The 19,181-nt window shown below is 39.1% G+C and overlaps 1 protein-coding gene and 1 pseudogene across 2 annotated transcripts in view; one reads left to right on the top strand and one right to left on the bottom strand.

Annotated features, from left to right (window-relative positions):
• Nucleotides 1–544: 544 nt before the first annotated feature.
• Nucleotides 545–1,248, top strand: LOC114236897 (zinc finger protein 256-like; annotated as a pseudogene).
• A 5,395-nt stretch (nt 1,249–6,643) lies between these two features.
• FLVCR1 (FLVCR heme transporter 1) overlaps nt 6,644–19,181 on the bottom strand; it is a 40,411-nt gene continuing 27,873 nt past the window's right edge. For both annotated transcript variants that reach the window (XM_007175591.2, XM_057532680.1), the window contains 7 exons: nt 18,518–18,585; nt 17,711–17,814; nt 16,000–16,110; nt 14,978–15,083; nt 14,645–14,756; nt 9,706–9,773; nt 6,644–9,539 (listed from right to left, as the gene is read on the bottom strand). In XM_007175591.2, the coding sequence (XP_007175653.2) occupies nt 9,465–9,539; nt 9,706–9,773; nt 14,645–14,756; nt 14,978–15,083; nt 16,000–16,110; nt 17,711–17,814; nt 18,518–18,585 (644 nt within the window). In that variant the 3' untranslated portion in view covers nt 6,644–9,464. The remainder of the gene's footprint in view (nt 9,540–9,705; nt 9,774–14,644; nt 14,757–14,977; nt 15,084–15,999; nt 16,111–17,710; nt 17,815–18,517; nt 18,586–19,181) is intronic.

Consider the following 19,181-nt stretch of genomic DNA (forward strand, 5'->3'; position numbering starts at 1 on the left):
TTTAAGATAAGGTATTCTTCCTTGATGGTCAGTGCACTTTGAAACCTTATCTCTCTTTAGGAACCCAAAGGTATTTTATCTCCTGTGAGATATTAAGAATCTGCCTTCCAATGCAGGGGATGCGGGTTTGATCCCTGGTCGGGGAACTAAGATCCCACATGCTGCAGGGCAATTAAGCCCGCATGCTGCAACTACTGAGCCACAACTAGAGAGAGGCCCGTGCACCGCAAAGAAAGATCCCGCATGCCGCAACTAAGACCCGACGGAGCCAAAAATAAATACATAAATAAAAATTTTTAATTCTAAAAAAATATTAGTTTTTAATTGGCCTTGGCCTGTTTCAGCTCCGCAACGCTGGGTAGGGACGGAGGTGACGGGACAGAAGAGGTGCGAGAGGAGGGACTGTCCCTGCGGCATAGAGGCAGGCCTGAGGTTCGGCGACGCAGCTCGGGGTGCCCCGCGCCAGGCCCGGGAGAGCGACCGCCGTGTCCGCGTCCCGCCTCCTCTCCCGCCGCTACCGGTCCCGCTCCGCCCACAGAGTCCGATGGCGGCGGCGGCGCTGAGGGACCCGCCTGAGGGCAGTGTGACTTTTGAAGATGTGGCCGTGAACTTTTCCTTGGAGGAATGCGGTCTCCTTGACGAGGCTCAGAGATGCCTGTACCATGATGTGATGCTGGAGAACTTGGCACTTACAACTTCCCTGGGTTGTTGGCATGCAGAAGAGGATGAAGAGGCACTTTTCTGGGCAGAGTATCTCTGATCAAGGAAGCTCACAGATCAGAATTGTTAAGGCAGGTCTGTCTCCCCAGAAGGCCAACCTCTATGAGATGTGTGGCCCGATCTTGAGTGACAGTTTTCACTTGGCTGAGTACCAGGCAGCACGCTGTGGGCAGAAACTACACGCGTGGGGCGTGTGAGAAACCATTCTATTTCAGAGCAAACCTCCATCACCAAAAGCAGCACACCGGAGACAAACCATTGAGAAGTGATGTGAGGCGAGCATTGTTTGTGAACAGCTGCAAATTCTATGTAACAAGGAAGCCCTTTACCTTTGGGGATGTCGGGAAGGACTTCCTGGGCAACTCAGGATTTCTTCACCAACAGGCCACACGCACCTGGGAGAAGTCAAATAGTGGATCTGAGCGTGAGGCTCCCTTTCCAAGGGGAAAAAATCATTGTAAATGGGGAGACTGCCCAGAAACTTTCAGCGGCAAACACACTTGTTCAGCACCAGAGAGTCCTCACTAGAGGAAGATGTTACACGTGCAGCGCATGTGGGAAATCATTTAGCAGAAGCTCCCATCTCATTAGACATGAGAGAGTTCACACTGGAGAAAGGCCTTATGAGGGCAGTGAATGTGAGAAATCCTTTACCCAGAGCTCTAACCTCATCACACATCGGAGAGTTCACACTGAGAAAAGGCCTTACGATTTGGGGAATATGCTGAATTCTTTACCTACAGCTCCAGTCTCTTCAGACACTAGACTGTTTACACTGGATCAAGGCCTTGTTAATGCAATGAATACGATAAGGCCATTAGCCCAAGGTTTTGACTCTGGAACCACAGATTTCAGAAGGATAAAAACATCTTACATGTGCAGGGATGTACAATTTCCTTTTTCAGTAGGTCAACACTTGAGATCCCTCCTCGTGGTACCATCTGAATTGAACCTCATACATCCAAACATCTGCAAACATCCCAGGTATGTGGGAGCTGCATTGTACTTTTTAACCTGCCCAGGTCCCTTGCCAGATTTCTGTCACTGACAGTTTCTGTGGCCAAAGCCATTTCACCTCTCCCACCTGGCAGGTACTCACAGTGTACAGCATTCACCCACCACAGTGTGTTCGGGGAAAGAAACCTTGGTTTTTCCCATTCACAGGAGGGATTGTGAGAAGCCTGAGCACTCACTCCTTTCTCATTTCTTTGATGAGCTAAGTCACTGACCTGACCCATTTTTGGCCCAGAGGACTCTACTTGTGACTTGCAAAAATGGACGACCTTATTCAGGGATATTGTTGGCCTCACATAACTCCTATGATAGGATTTTCTAGCCATCAAGTCACCAATCCAGGAGTCGCTTCCCTCCCATTGCTCTGGTTTGTGCAATTATAAAGGTCTCACTGTTTAAGCCACATTAAATCTTGAGGTTCCACTCACTGTATGGGATGATTTGAAAACAGTTGGGTTCTGCTAACATAAAGGAGTGATCAGCTTTTGTTGGGAATCCCATGCTTTGTGTGCCTTAGGGGCACAGTATGATAGCAGGTATACCTCTCTCCATCTTGGCCTTGTTTGCATTATTGCCCAAGGCTTCCAAGCAAAGACTACAGAGCTTTCTGGTCCTAATTTGTGGCCTGAGTGCCATATTTTCTTGGTTCAGAGGTCAGCCTGGGGAAGGAGCAATTGTTGTGACAACCTTCCTTGCTTCTGAGAGTAACATGAAATTGTTGTCTTGTTCACAAGGGATATTGCCTTGAGCTCAGCATTAGTGAGGAAAATATTCTCCCAGGTCCTGCGGTAGAGCCATGTGCCCTTATGTGCAGAATTCTGTAGCGAAGCATCACTGGTTGTGATTATAGGGGGAATGATAATTGTTACAGAAAACATTGGATTAATAGTGGGAGGAGGACACTATTACAAGCTGGCTGGAATGTGCCTCATTTAAAGGGGCACCACAATGACAATGTTCCAGTCATTGTGGCTGTGAAGGATGAGAACGTACAGAAATTCTCAGATCTCCTGAATTGTGAAGCTTGTAGAGCAGAGGGCATTACAAGAGAAAATAATCGGAACGTTTGGTGGATTTCTGTAGCCTCTGTAGGCTATCCTCCTCAAGGCCATTTCTGTGCAGACAGAAAAATGAGAATAGGGAGAAGGGATATCTTTTCATCGAGTCACGGACTTTGTGACCCAGACAATATTCCTGTTGAATCAGGTGGGAACAATCTTCATTGCTTACTTATATTTTTGACCACTGAGGCAAGGTGACCCTCCCAGGGCGTGAGGCAGAAAGTGGTGAAGTCGATATAGGGGATTTTACAAAAACAGTAAGAAATCCAGATTTTTATTTTGGATAATATTTTTAAGCTTTAATAAGGTATAAATACATGCAACAAAATGCACATGGTTAAAATTTAAAAAGATATTAAAAAAGAAAAAAAAAGGAAATGTGCTACTTACCTATATATCTTTGCCTGCTGTGGAAAATGAGAATGGTACTTTTTTTCTGAAAGGGAGTCTTCTTTTCCACTGAAAATCTAAATGTAATTTTAGCGCTTTTCAATAGGATCTAAGAAAGGGCTTAGATTTTGAAGTCCCTGTTTATTATAGGATAACTAATAAAACTACCCAGTTCTGCCTTTCTTTCTCACAGACTCTTCTGTCTCCAATGATTCTCCTTTCTTCTGTCTCCTTATTAGACACCTTTGATCCTTGACCTCCTCTTACTCTCCACTCTTCCTTTTTTCTCACACTGTCAATCGTTGATCGAAAGCCAATCTCTTTTCTAGAACAGTGGTTCTCAAAGTGCGGTTGGCAGAACCTTGGGAGTCCCCAAGACCCTTTACAGGGAATCCATGTAAAAATTCTTGTAATAATAATAATACAAAGAAGTTACTTGCATTTTTTACTGGGTGACATTTGCAAAAAGCAGTGACTGGTAAAACTGCTGGCATCTTAGCCCGAATAGGGCTGTAGCACCAAACTATACTACTGGTGGTCACTGGATTCTTCACCACCACGCATTTGCAGTTTTAAAAAAGTCAGTTTCACCTAAGAATATCCTCAGTGAAGGAGTAAGAGCTATTGAATCCCGATCCTTGGGTATATGACTTTTTAATATTTTGTGATGACATGGGAGGTATGCATAACCCACCCTGCCACACACCAAAGTATGAGGGTTGTTTAGAAGAAAAGCACTTGTACCATTATTTGAGCTGCAAGCTGAACTAGAGCCTTATTTTCACAGAAAATCATTTTCACTGGAAAGAACGACTGACACAAGTTACGGTTACCTAGACTTGGGCATTTAGTAGGTATTTTCTCAAGAGACAATGAAGTGAGTCACTTCAAGAAACAATGAAGTGAGTCACTTCAAGAAACAACTGACAGAATTTTTTTTCCAATGATAAGAATCAAGTTTTCAGATTAAAATTAGCGTTTTGGAAATCCTGCATCTGCCAAAACAAGATTTAGAATACTTGTATGAGCTTGACTGCTTCCCAATACTTAAAAGACTTTCTGATGAGATCAGAGGTGATTTGTCTGGCATCATATAATGAAATATATCAATATTTGGAAGAGCTGCATAATTCAGTGAAATCCTATTTTCCAAATGCCAATGCATAATATTACAAAATCATGCATGGTTACAGATCTAGTTAAACAAGAAGACATACCATTAGATTTTAATGTAACAAAGTTTCAGATTCCACATAGCAACTAACTTTTAAGACACTACCAGTTCGAATTTTGGTATAGTATTAAAGAATATCCACAATTACCTGAAAAGACTAGTAAAATACGTTTCCCTTTCCAGCTCCATATACCTGCAAAGCTTTCCTTCAAACATGTCAAAATAGCATATCTTTACAGATTGAACACAGAATCTAAGAATCCAGCTGTCTTCTATAAAGCCAGACATTAAAGAGTTTTGCATTCTTTTTTTTTTTTTTTTTTTTTTTTTTTGATAAGTTCTTTATTTAGTCCAGCTACAAGTCCTTTGTCAAATATGCGGCTTGCAAATGTTTTCTTCCCAACTAATTTTTTTGTCATTGTTGTTGCTATCTTTTTTGCTGTTTGCCTTTATTTATTTATTTATTTATTTATTTATTTTTAATTAATTAATTTATTAATTAATTTCTTTATGGCTGTGTTGTGTCTTCGTTTCTGTGCGAGGGCTTTCTCTAGTTGTGGCAAGCGGGGGCCACTCTTCATCGCGGTGCGCGGGCCTCTCACTGTCGCGGCCTCTCTTGTTGCGGAGCACAGGCTCCAGACGCGCAGGCTCAGTAGTTGTGGCTCACGGGCCCAGTTGCTCCGCGGTATGTGGGATCTTCCCAGACCAGGGCTCGAACCCGTGTCCCCTGCATTGGCAGGCAGATTCTCAACCACTGCGCCACCAGGGAAGCCCGAGTTTTGCATTCTTTAAACATTAAAAAGAGTCACTCTTCTCACTACCTTTGTTTTATTTTGGGAAATAGTTATTTTCATAAAGATGTAATTTATGTAAGATATAATGAAGTTATTTTTAAATGAATCAAGTAGTTTTGTTTTAGTCTCTAATATGATACATATTGATTTTTAAGTGTAAAAGAATTTTGAGATCAAAACCTTTGGGAGTCACTGCCCTAGACCAATCTTTCATCTGGCCTCCAGTCTCTATTACAGTTTCCTTAATAGACACTAACCCATTTATTAGTACACAAGCCTAGCTTCGGGAGGATTTGGAGCGGGCAGACCCCTGCCCGGTTTGATTTGAATAGTGCAGGCCACCACTTCCCTTCTCCCCAAATATCTTCTCTGTTGACCCTCCACAGGACTTCAGATTTTCCTCATTGGTATTCTTTTTGATATGTCACTTGAACATCTCTCTTCAAATTTAAATACATGTAAGTGGTAGTCGTTGCTAGTTACCAGTCATTAATGTATTAAAATAATGCCTTTTTTTTTTTTTTTTAATCTTTTGGCTGCACTGCATGGCATGTGGGATCTTATTCCCCGACCAGGGGTCAAAATCGCACCCCCTGCACTGGAAGTGCGGAGTCTTAACCACTGGACTGCCAGGGAGGTCCGAATACCCAACTTTTGAGTGTTGACTATGTCAAGCTCAATTCTAAACACTTTTCATGTATTATCTCATTTAATCTTACGAAGAATGAACATTTACCCTACCCTATTTTCAATGAAGAAACTTGTAGATTGATATTATTACATTAATCAGCAAGGCCTTGAGGAACAGTTACACATACTCGAGGATATAAGGTCCCATACAGGCACATGCTACCAGGAGAAAAAGGCAGAGAACAGTCTGGAGCTTAGATGTAGTGTCCATGATGGCTCATGGTGGGCCGCCCATCTGGCCAATGAGAGGCAGGCACCAAAGTAAGGGGAAGAGATTGAGCCCTGGCTACTTTGCTGGTTCAGCCCTGACCCTGATCTGGACCCTGACCCTGGTGGGCTTTGTTACCTTGTACAGTAAGTCCCCTACATACGAACCTTCAAGTTGCGAACTTTCAAAGATGCGAATGTGCATTTGCATGTCCAATCATGTGCTTTTGTGTACCTTACTGTACAGTACTATATAGAGTACAGTAGTATAGCATATTTATTTCAAGCCTAGTATGTCTGGAAGCAAGCGTGAAAGCAGCAGGGATGTAGCTGGTACTACCGCTAAGAAGCGCCAAGCAATAACAATGGAAACAAAAGTGAAAATAACTTTGTTGGACTTACAAACAAATTGGACTTAGGGATGCGCTCTTGGAACAGAACTCGTTCATATGTAGGGGACTTACTGTATTCCACAAACCACCTCTCTCCCTTGGCCCATTCCGAAATGTTATAATCCCTTTCCATTCCCCATGTGTACTAAAGCATCAGAACTTAAAGAAAAAAAAAGCCACACAAAATTAACCTTAAAAAAATAAATTTATCTCAAGTCTGAAATAACTGAAGAACAAGCATACAGCTAAATAGTACAAAGGGCAAAAATTAGAACATGAAAAATGACTTAAGACAGACAGGAATTCTTCTGGCAATACTCTATGTTTACACATATTTTTAAAACACATTTTTAAAGACATTTCTCCAACATTCACAAAAGGCAAAAGCTATATTTGCAACATTTATAAATACAAGAGCTTCTGAAAGCATCCAGTTTCTTTCTAAAATCACTTGATTAAAATTTACACAAGTGATAGTCACCAACTCCATATTCCAAAGATATGACATAGAATTACATGACATTCTTGTTTGATATATTACAGACAAATTTAATTCAAAATACAGAAAAATTATCAATTCATTTTGTTTTGTCATATCATATTTCATTCTTTTTCTAATCAACAAGGAAAAATACACATGACATATATGTATATATGCTTTTCAGAAATAAAATATTCCAACTTTTATCTGTAATTTGTTCAAACCTCAGGAACTTGACAAGTACATGATTATTTGAAATAACATTGACAGTTTAAAAGTAAAAACAATTATTTAGAGGAGGGACGTTAAAATATATTTTTGGCCATAAAATCTGTGATGTAAATATCTAAGGAAGTTAATGATTCAGCATATTCTGCCTGAGCTATCACCAACTGAACAAAAAGGATAAAAGCAGATTTGATTTTATTTTTTAAAAATTTTGTCATGCATTTTTTAAAATTAATTTATTTTTGGCTGCGTTAGGTCTTCGTTGCTGTGTGAGGGCTTTCTCTAGTTGTGGTGAGCGGGGGCTACTCTGCATTGTGGTGCACAGGCTTCTCATTGTGGTGGCTTCTCTTGTTGCAGACACAGGCTCTAGGTGCATGGGTTTCAGTAGTTGTGGCTCGCGGGCTCAGTAGTTGCAGCTTGCGGGCTCTAGAGCAGAGGCTCAGTAGTTGTGGCGCACGGGCTTAGATGCTCTGCAGGATGTGGGATCTTCCCGGACCAGGGCTTGAACCCGTGTCCCCTGCCTTGGCAGGCAGATTCTTAAACACTGCGCCACCAGGGGTGTTCTAAAAACAGATTTTAAGTTCCCTGTATCTACAAGGTAATAACCACAGTTGTTTATTCAACTGTCCAGGTAATTTTTCTCCAGCTAGATTTAAGTTCCTGTGGTACAATGATTTGGTCTATCCCCCGATGAGTGCATTTAAAATTCAAAAAAGATCTCTGAGATCAAATTTTACACATTCCTTATACGGATGAGGAAAGTGCTGCCTGATTTACAGGGAAGCTAGAAACAGAACCAGGACATAGACCTGAAGTTCCTGATTTCCAGCTAAGTTCTTCTGATAACACATTCTCCAGGGTAAGATTCCACATAATTTACTGTCGTTTGGTTACAGACAATGTTATCATTTCAGTATAAAGCGATGCATATAATACACCCAAATCAGAATTGCTAATTCACTTCAAGTATATTCAAGGGAATACCTGATTGGCTTTTTTGTGTTTATGTGGACATAATATAAATATTACGGCTGTTTAAATGCCATTACTCTAAAGATATTCCCTATCCGCTTAGAGAGCCAGGACATGAACAACACTGAGATTCTCACTGTAAACAAAACACAGTGGTAGGCACTGTGGAAATGCATTTGGTCCTATTCTCCTTACCCTGAGCGTGTAGAAGAGCAGACTGTCCCGGCAGTTCGGAGCCTATGCACATTCTGTGGTGAAGCAAAAAGCCCACTCCCCCAACACGTGGAGGGGGCGCAGACCTGGGCAAAGGACTCCTCAAAGAATGATACAGACTCCATAAAGAATGATTTGCTGAATTAGAACAGACAGCATCTCAAGAGGTCTCCACTAAATGGGAATACCTAGGCTACCTGAAGTTATTACAGATTTCCTTATCTCAGGAATCCTCAAGGCAAAAGTATAAGGTGTGATACAAAAAAATCATGAAAAAGCCAGTAACACATAGGATGACATTTTCTTACTAGAAAGTTATATATTGAAGAAAAAAAAGAGTAAAAAAAGGTAGTGGATACAAAACTACTCTATATCAAGTTGGAGTGAAAAATATAGTGTTAGCATTCTTATGATGAATGGGAAGGCAGCACAAAGAAGAACTCAAGGTAATGAGTCTGTGTCTGGGCTACTTCGCTTAATGAGAACATATGCCTAAGACCAAAGTTATGGGTTCCGTCTGCACACCGGAAAGTTTTTATGGCCACTGACAGTACCTGTTACAAAGCATTTTCTAACAAGAATGTAAGAAATGGGAAAAATCTTAAGAGGTCATATGGAAGTCTCATCCCAATAGTGTCATTTGGTGGGTTAGAAGTGTCATATTCGTAGACTGTATTCACACTTAGGGGGCTTGGACAGCTGGTCTGAACAATGGAAAGGGAGATAATTAGGAATACATTGTACACTTGGTTCCACTGGATAGTTTTATATAAACAAATTGCATGTACTCCTATGTGACTTGAAGGGATTGGACCTCCATATTATCATTTTAGAAAGCCTTCTAAGCTTCCATTTTCTACAAAAAGAACATTTACTTTTGAAAACCAAATGTCAAGAAGCTTACTTTTAGGTCAATAATATAAGATGGGACACTCATTAGATAAATGGTAGTGTTAAAATGATGTAAACAAAAGTATTTTAAGCAAAATATTGCTTAAATTAACAAGTAAGAACAGTACCTGCATACAGGAGTCATACAATAATTTTCAAGTAAGTGTCCATTACCCACAACCTATAAACTAAGCTTTATTACTCAATTATCACATGATATTAACTTTTCCTTTCACCTCAAATTGCTGATTCTGATTGCTTGGACATCAGAATAGTTTTTGATTCTTCATCTGTGGGGCTATCAACTGGTACCTGTAGAAAGAATAAGAGGATAAAAAATTTACAGTATGTATCTGGCATATGCCATTATGACAGATCCACAGGAATAAAAAAAAACAGCTGATGGGGTAGATGGGTTTATACTCACTCTATGCACACATTTCTCAATAGTATAATCATAAAAATATTCACTACTTACAGCTTTAATATCGCCATTTGTAATTCCTTTATTTATATTGTGTCTTTTCAGATCGGACTTGATTAATGCTGCAAACAGAGAAGCATCAATGGAGTTACCGTAGAGTATGTATAAATATACTTTTTTCTAAGCAGTACAAAATCTTTTTTGATATTGTCAAATTTAGCACTCTACAGTACCATAATATTCCATAACATTCTTGTAGCCTGAAAAAATAATAGTATCTCTCTAAGCCATTAACTTAATTAGCAAGTCATTCATTAGTGAACAAATACAGGATGCTAAGAACCAAGACACAAAGATGAAAAGCACCATTCTTTCCCTAAAGGACACTCCAGTCTAGAGAAACACTGACATGCAAACAATTATAACACTGCATAACAACTCCAATAATGCAGGCATGCACAGCGTGTAGCGGAAGTGTGGGGGAAAAAATGCCTATGTCAGAAGGAAATCAGGAAAGGCTTACCAGAGGAGATATGTTTGAATTGAAACTTGAAAAATGAGTTGGAACTTGCAAGCAGATAAGAGGAGAGGGGAAGGCGTTCTAGGCAGGCGGAAACCAGTACATGCCAAGAGACCAGGACAGGAAGAGTACAGTCTATTCTTGGCACTAGAGGTAGTTTGGAATCATTGGAACATCAAGTACAAGAGGCAGGTGGCAAGATGGGAGGCTGGGTTGGCAGGATGACATTGCGTCTGAGTAGGGGAGGACATGGTCAGGTCTGTGCGTTAGGGAGCTCAGTCTGGCAGCTGTGCGGGGGATGTCATCAGCAACAAGGCTAGAGGCAGGAAGGCCAGTCAAGAGGCTTTCATCCTGCTGAGAGGTGGTAAGGCCTGCATGTGTGAGAAATGGTGATATAGGGACAGGTTTCAGAGCTATTTTAGAATCGAACCAATAAGACTTAGTGGTTTGAGGGACTTCCCTGGTGGTCCAGTGGTAAAGAATCCGCCTTCCAATGCAGGGGATGCTGGTTCGATCCCTGGTCGGGGAACTAAGATCCCACATGCCACGGGGCAACTAAGCCCACGTGCCAGAACTACTAAGCTCGTGCGCCTCAACCAGAGAGCCCGCGTGCCGCAAACTACAGAACCCACATGCTCTGGAGCCTGTGCGCCACAACTAGAGAAGAGAAAACCCGCACGCCACAACTAGAGAGAAGCCCAGCGCCGCAACGAAGAGCCCGCACGCCTCAGCGAAAGCCCCGCGTGCCTCAACTAAGACCCAACGCAGCCAAAAAATAAATAAATAAATAATATTTTTTAAAAAAGACTCAGTGGTTTGATAGGATATGAAAAATGGGGATTAGGGAGGGGGAAGTGGGTGACTTCCTTGGGCAATTGAATGGATGGAGGTCCTAGTTATTGAAACTAAAAATACAAGATGAATTGGTGTGATTGGGAAGGTGGTGAGTTCAGTTCTGGACAGGTTGAGTATAAAATCCCATGGGACATCCAGGTCCAGAGATAAATAGATGATTAGACATATTGGTCTGAAATGTAAAAACGATCAGGGTCTGGAGGTACAGATTAATGTGGTAGTTAAGGTCATAGACTGCACAAAGAGAGTGTAAAACAAGAAAAGATAAAAGTTTGTGGGTAGTTAAGTAATCTAATCAGTCATAAAGCAAAGTCTGAAAGGTGAAAGTAAAATCAGTCTTAAAAATTAGACTAATGCTTCTTTAGAAATCCACACTGCCCCTTATAATTCTGTTCCATCACTGATACCAATATTTTAGAAATTCAGATATTTACGCTGAACTAATTGGATATATGTAAAATGGTCTTTCTGAATGCATTTAAATGATTTTAAAGTGATGTTGTGTAACAAGCTCATATTTACAAGCAGCTTGACATTAAAACGTCATGCTTTAAATTGCAGCAATGATCGATATCGGCTGATCCGCTTGACATTGTTGTACAATCCACCAAATCAAAGAGGCTACTCATTTTTTATAGGGGGAAACTGTGGCTTTCTTTACCATTAATATTAATCATAGAATTTAGAAACACTGTGAAGTGTTTAGAAACACTTTTTTCAATGGACATAAATGGGCTAAGGAGCATATATAATAGACTTTACAGAGAGCTGTCAATACTGGAAAAGCAGAATGCACTGCATTTAAATGGTAATTCCCCTGTCAAAACAAGACCTGCCGGGCTTCCCTGGTGGCGCAGTGGTTGGGAATCTGCCTGCCAATGCAGGGGACACGGGTTCGAGCCCTGGTCTGGGAGGATCCCACATGCCGCGGAGCAACTGAGCCCGTGCGCCACAACTACTGAGCCTGCGCGTCTGGAGCCTGTGCTCCACAATGGGAGAGGCCGCGACAGTGAGAGGCCCGCGCACCGCGATGAAGAGTGGCCCCCACTTGCCGCAACTGGAGAAAGCCCTCGCACAGAAACGAAGACCCAACACAGCCAAAAATAAAAAAATATAAAATAAATAAATTAATTAAAGAAACGTTTAAAAAAAAAACAAAAAAACAAACAAAAAGAACAAGACCTGCCAACAATTCTCAAAAAATGTAAAAATAAAAGGTACCACTTTCACCACACCTCAGGAATTTCCCAGCCTTCTTTCCTCTGTCTAAACAAATAACTACTGGATATAAATCCATCACCTCTCTCCAGTAAAATATTCAACATATGAGAGACATTAATTAGCATTTTTAGGTGGCAAAAGTATCAATGTAAAACTAATTTTAAAGATCTTTTTTTCACTTAATTAATTTTCTGTACTTCACCTGTTTGAATTAACATTTATGAATCTTACTATAAGATAATGTGAAAAGAGAACACAAAACTGTTCCCTTTTTTGGTGTAACAGAAACACTCTATTTGATAGCTAGGTGTTACTTCCCTGGAAATTAAGAACAAATATGGAATTATTTATGACAGATCAGTAGTTAAGACAGTTAATGTATTAAATTACATACATTCAGTTACAAAACATTCAGTTTTGTACGCTTTGTTTTACTAACTGAAGAGAATAAGAGGAAAACACTTCCATGGTAGGACGTTTCTCTTTGACAAAATGGTACATTTAGTCCCTTTGAGAGTAATGAATGAATGATAGTGACCTTAGGTGGTTGTGTATTTCCAAAATAAGTGCTTATCACTGGTAAGCACTTATCATATCGGGGGTTTCAAAAAGAATGATCAGGTATTCAATGAATATAAAAAGAAGCCTTGATTCATATCTTTCTGTTAGATTCTATCCTTGAATCAAGTTACAGCAGATCAAAAAAATAATCCCTCTTCAAGTCTCCATGGCTTCTGTCTCTCATGTTGACAAGGGGACTCAGAAAGAAATTAACAAAGCGAAATAACAGTTGAGGCCAACATGGGCCTGGAAGCACTACTAGATATAAATCTTGCTTTTTTTTTTTTTTGGCCACGCCTCACAGCTTGCGGGATCTGTGTTCCCTAACCAGAGATTGAACCCGGGCCCCGGCAGTGAAAGTTCAGTCCTAACCACTGGACTGCCAGGGAATTCCCGAAAAATCTTGCTTCGAAATTCATCCTTACACCCTTGTGCCTGGACAAACTATGGATAAAAGTTCTTTTACATGCTCTTTTTCTGGAGATTGGGCACTATTCTCTTTCCTGCTCATGTCTATTCTGACTAGACCTAAGAACTGGCAAATAATTCCACACGCTATTTCCACCACCACCATTTGACTTCTTCCCATGGTTACCACATTATAATAACAGCCTGGGACTTCCCTGGTGGTCCAGTGGTTAAGACTTCGCATTCCAATGCAAGGGGTGCGGGTTCGATCCCTGGTTGGGGAGCTAAGATCCCACATGCCTCGCAGCCAAAAAACCAAAACATAAAACAGAAGCAAAAATTCAATAAAGACTTTAAAAATGGTCCACATCAAAAAACTCTTAAGGGGACTTCCCTGGAAGTCCAGTGGTTGAGAATCTGCCTTCCAATGCAGGGAACATGAGTTTGATCCCTGGTCAGGGAACTAAGATCCCACATGCCACAGGGCAACTAAGTCCATGTGCCGCAACTACTGAGCACACAAGCCACAGGCCACAACTAGAGAGAAGCCCGTGTGCTGCAACAAAGAGCCTGCACGCCACAGCGAAGGATCCCACATGCCGCAACTAAGACCCGATGCAGCCAAAAAACAAACAAACAAACAAAAAATCTTAAAAAAAAAAAAAGCATCCTATGTGATACATGATCAGGCATGTCCTAGGTGCCAGACACTATACTAGGAGCTTTTCATCAACCATCTCAGTTAATCCTCACAGCAACCCCCTAAGGCAGGCTTTTGTTGTTGTTGTTGTTTATTTTTTATTCGTTGCTCTAGGGATTACACTGTGCATCTTTAATTTATCACAATCTTCTTAGACTTTATATAGAATTACTTCAAGAAAGATGTAGAAATCTTGCAATAGTATAGTTGCATTTCCCCCTTTCTTTTTGCTATTTTTACCGTATTTATATTACATCTATATACATTTTTTTGAGATACAATTCACATATCATAACATTTACCCCTTTAATGTATACAATTCAGTGTTTTTAAAATTCTATTCAAAAAATTGTATAACCATCATAAAGCAGGCTTTTAATACCCTATTATATAAACGAGAAAGGGAGGATGTGAGAGGTTGAGTAACTTTTCAAAGTCACACAGCTACTGAGCAGCAGAATCGGAACTTGAGGCCAGGTGTGTCCATTCCAGGCCTTTACTGACACTTGTTACAATGGTTTTGTTTTCTATGCATAGCAATTGCGTTGAATTTGAAACCTGAGAAATGAATTCATAGATTCATATCCTTGAAGGGAAACAATAATATCCTGCTTTTTAGCTCATTTTTTTTCTTGAGTTCTGTCAAGCCTTGAGAAGCAATATAAATGAAAATTAAATATAAAGACGACATGACACGAGTACTTTGGCAGGCAAATTCCCTAATTTACCTGTTAAAGTGATGCCTAGAAACATCCAAACACAGAGGAAAACGTTCCCTGTCCTAGGACCATAGTCTGATGTGAGCTTTCCTTGCGCCAACGTGAATAAAATTCCAAATATCTAAAATAAAGTAAGAGAAATATTTTTATTCTTTGCTTCTTTAAAACAAATATAATGTTTTCCCCAGGACTTTTCTTAACTATTTTATTCATATGATTTGGCTTCTAGAAACATGCACTGAAAGGTGGAATTTTTAAAACGAAAGCTATGGTCAAACTCATTACCCACTAGGCTATTTGGTAAACTAACGGTCTCAGATTTAAGAGAAATCAGAGGTTTACCTGTGCAGCAGCATTAAGAAGACCAGATGAAGTACCTTCAGACTCAGGGTAAGTGATTTCAACAGCAAATTCAAAACCCAAGGGGAGGTAACCAGTCATGAAGAAACTAAGAAAATGAATCCAAAATCACAGAAAGAATCATTAAAAGGACAATATCACATATTGATGCAATTGCTTAACTTCTCAGATCTAATTATCAAGTAAGTGAATGTTTTGAGGTTGGTATGTGAAGGGAAGGCACTATTATGATTCACCAATTAACCCAAGGACATGAGAACTGAGATGCAAAACCATGAACTAGGAAGCAAAACAATTTCTAATTATTTTTCCTGAGAAAAATTTACCCCTAGTTTTCTAAGTCAGTTGTCTTTCTAGCCAAGTAAAGTTACTTGGATTAAGTAAGGCTTATCCATTTTTCACCTATAGTATAGCAAAAAAATAATTTTAAGCTAATTTTTTGTAGTTGTAAAGAATTACACATTGATGTGCACGAGACAGATCTTTTTTTTTTTTTTTTTTTTTTTTAAATTTTTTATTTATTTATTTATTTTTGCTGTGTTCGGTCTTCGTTTCTGTGCGAGGGCTTTCTCTAATTGCGGCGAGCGGGGGCCACTCTTCATCGCGGTGCGCGGGCCTCTCACTATCGCGGCCTCTCTTGTTGCGGAGCACAGGCTCCAGATGCGCAGGCTCAGTAATTGTGGCTCACGGGCCCAGTTGCTCCGTGGCATGTGGGATCTTCCCAGACCAGGGCTCGAACCCGTGTCCCCTGCATTGGCAGGCAGATTCTCAACCACTGCGCCACCAGGGAAGCCCCCGAGACAGATCTTTTAAAGTGTAAAATATTAAAGAACTTTTGAGCAATTATACTGCAATAAAGACGTTAAAAAAATAAAAATAAAAAAATAATAAATAAAATATTAAAGAACTTTTGGATGAACTTAAAAAAATTAAAAACCACAGTAGTAATACTTCAGAATTATAACAGCATGCTATCATTCCTCCTAAACACATGTGATGCTTACCCAAGCAACCCTCCAGTGACAAACACGATGATAATGTGTCCAAGGTTTAGTGTGAAAGTAAATATAACCATTCCAACAAAAGACAAAATGTAAACTGTCAAAGTAGTATGTCTAAAACAAAAACAACAACATTGTTAGTATTTTGTCTGATTTTCTTAGGCACATAAAAATCATGTCTGGCTATGCTCTGTCCATACAGTAATAAATTCTTCAGATTTCAAGATTAACCCCTTCTTATCTATGGAAAATGTTTCCACCAAGGCATGGACTTGAAAGATTAAATTTAAGTTTCAACAGCAACAGACAACAAAACTCACATCATATCCAATGCTCAGACAAGAAGGAAAACTCATAAGGATAAAATCATTTTTGTGCCACCAAATGGGATAGTTCCCTATCCGTATTTCAAGATACAGATCAAATTCCGCCTCTTCCAAAATGCCTCTCCTAACCACTGCAGCTTACAAGATTCTCCTTTCTTCCAAACTCCCTAATCATTTTCTATCTACATAATTGGCACTTGACATCTATTTTAGTCTGTTACATTATTATTTAACTTTACATATGTGAACACCTTATTTTTCCCAATTAGACTGCAAAGGTCCTAAGGACAGGGATCAAATATTACTTGCCACGATTCCTAGCTAAGAGTGATGCACATACAGGAACTTGGTGAGTGAATGGCAATTATCCTGAGAAGAAAGCCAGGGCAACAAAGAACATTTCTATGCCCATCCAGTTTCCTAATTAGAAAATGGACCAAAGACTATTAATAAATATAAATCCTTTACATATGCTCCCTTCATCTACAAATTTAATGGGTTTTACTCTAAGCTACCATTACGTAATAATGAAGCCACAGTAAGTGCTGTCTTAAATTACCCGAGAACTATCTTGGAGAATTTCAAGATCAGCAGTACTTTGAAAGGGTCTAGATAATGGTATCAAATATATCTTAGGCCTTGAAAGGCGCAGAGGACATAGTTCCATTACTTCATTCATTCATAGTTCCATTCATTCATTTCTCCCAAACAGATGGGAAGTTTCTGTCTGTTAAGAAATGTAGCTATTCTTCTTCTTCTTTTTTTTTTTGAAATATAGCTATTCTTTTAAGGCTCAGTGCAAAAGATGCTGCCTCTGAAACCCCTTTCTCAGTCTCCTAGTTGGTACTACTCACTTTTTCTTTTGTATTAGCATTTTTCTGGTTCCATACAGATGTACAATTAATATAGCATCTTCATATTATGTATTACAGTTTTATAGTTAAGTGGAACTACAGTTTGGGGGCATTTTAGCCAAAAAGTTTTTACCAAAAAGCCTTTTGATAGGAAAGAACAACTTTTTATTTGTTTGTTTTTAAGTTCATAACATGAGAAAAGGGCAATATAAAGTCTCTGTCAGAAGTCAAATGTTTCTCAGAAAGGGCCCCTTTTAGAATAGAAATGATCCATTCTGAAGAGGTATATATGAGTATTATTACAGGGGAGGAGAGTTCATAAGGTATCCAAGTTCTCAAAGTTGAAATAAACATGACCGATAAGATAATACAGAGACTACTGTATTCAGAAGTTAAGGGAACCTAAGAGTGTCTAGAATCCAAGTCTTTTAGTAATAATAACACTTTGTAAATTTCTTAAAATAAAAAGTAAAGGTTCCTTTAAAACCAAAATACCTTAGGTTGTACACCATACATTTGCCTACTTTCACTTACTTGTATGTTTTGGTATAATCCAGCCATAAACCACAAAGAATAGAGCCCACCATTCCAGCTAATACTAGTGTTAGCCCAATCCTTCCAGCATTCACTTCTTCTCCCTTAAAATTTTTTTCAAAAGAAGTTGATCAGATACTTCTAATTCAAACAGATCCTTCACATTCCAATACCTTCTCAAAGTCAATGGAAATAGCAGATAAAATTAAGCATACAATATAACATGAAGAATTCAGTACATGTGTTAAGGTGAATGCGGTAGAGGCAGGTAAAGCACATATTAAAGGACATTCTACATTAAAACAGAAAAAAAAAACCCCTGATATATGGGAGAAATCAAAAAGGGAATTTTTCTTGATCCTCCATGGTTAGAAGTACAGTAATTTTTGTTAGAATTCTTAAGTAATTCACAGATGTCTGAAAAGGAAGTTAAGCTGATAGCTTTTACATACTACAACTGCGTTCTCCTTTCAAAAGCAAAGAGAGATCAGAGCTTGATATTTACGTCTTTATATTTGTGTTGGTTTTCTTTTAAAGTTTGTTCTTTGTCTTTTTTCATATAACCAATCACACTATCTCTTTTAAAAAAATTTTTAAAAAGACTGAGGTACTGTCAAAGCAATAATGACTTCTGCTTTCCATGTTGTTTTATAAACTGGATTAAATGTATTCTCAGTGAAAACAAATATAAATCTTTTACAGCAACAAGGTCATAAATCTTTAGCCTTATGATCATGCTAACAGGAAATATATTTCTAAAGAAAAATTCTTGGCCAGGCAGGCAACACAATATAGGCAGAAGCTTACCTCATAGTATGTCAGTATAATTTGATTTAATAATGTTGAGACAGAATAAAATGCTCCAGTCATGATACCTGCAATAAATAAAGAGAAAACTATCAATGTACCATGTACTAGTTCATAAAGTAATATGTAACACTCTGTGACAGTTGTGAAAATATAATGTCTTCTTAGACAGTTGACAGAAAAAATTAGGACCTCTTGCTATTCCCTTTCAGGATGTGGACTGATCAACGTAACACTTAAACTTACTAGAGATTGTGATTGTAAAATTCTGTCATTACATCATTTACTATTATTTAGATTCAGACATATGGACCAGAAATCACAGTCCCATGCATAACACTGTATACAGCAATCTAGCAACAGATTGCTTCCTGAGCGCCTACACAAGCTGATGAATGTTAAAGCATTAAGACAGAATCCCTCTTTCAGAGATCTCACCCCTGCATCAAAGACTTATAAGGCAATTAGTAAGACAATGTTAGCTGAAGAATACTTAAAAAGGAAAAATAAAAACAGCTGGTTATCAGGAATCATATGATTAGATTTGAATCATGGAGTTTCTTCACATATGTTGTGTGACTTTAGGTCTAAGTCTTTTAACCTAGCTGAAATTTAAGTTTATTGTTTTCCTATTATTAAATATTTCAAGCATACAAAATAGTAC

This window comes from Balaenoptera acutorostrata, chromosome 1 (genome assembly GCF_949987535.1).
Source record: "Balaenoptera acutorostrata chromosome 1, mBalAcu1.1, whole genome shotgun sequence".
Taxonomy (NCBI): Eukaryota; Metazoa; Chordata; class Mammalia; order Artiodactyla; family Balaenopteridae; genus Balaenoptera; species Balaenoptera acutorostrata.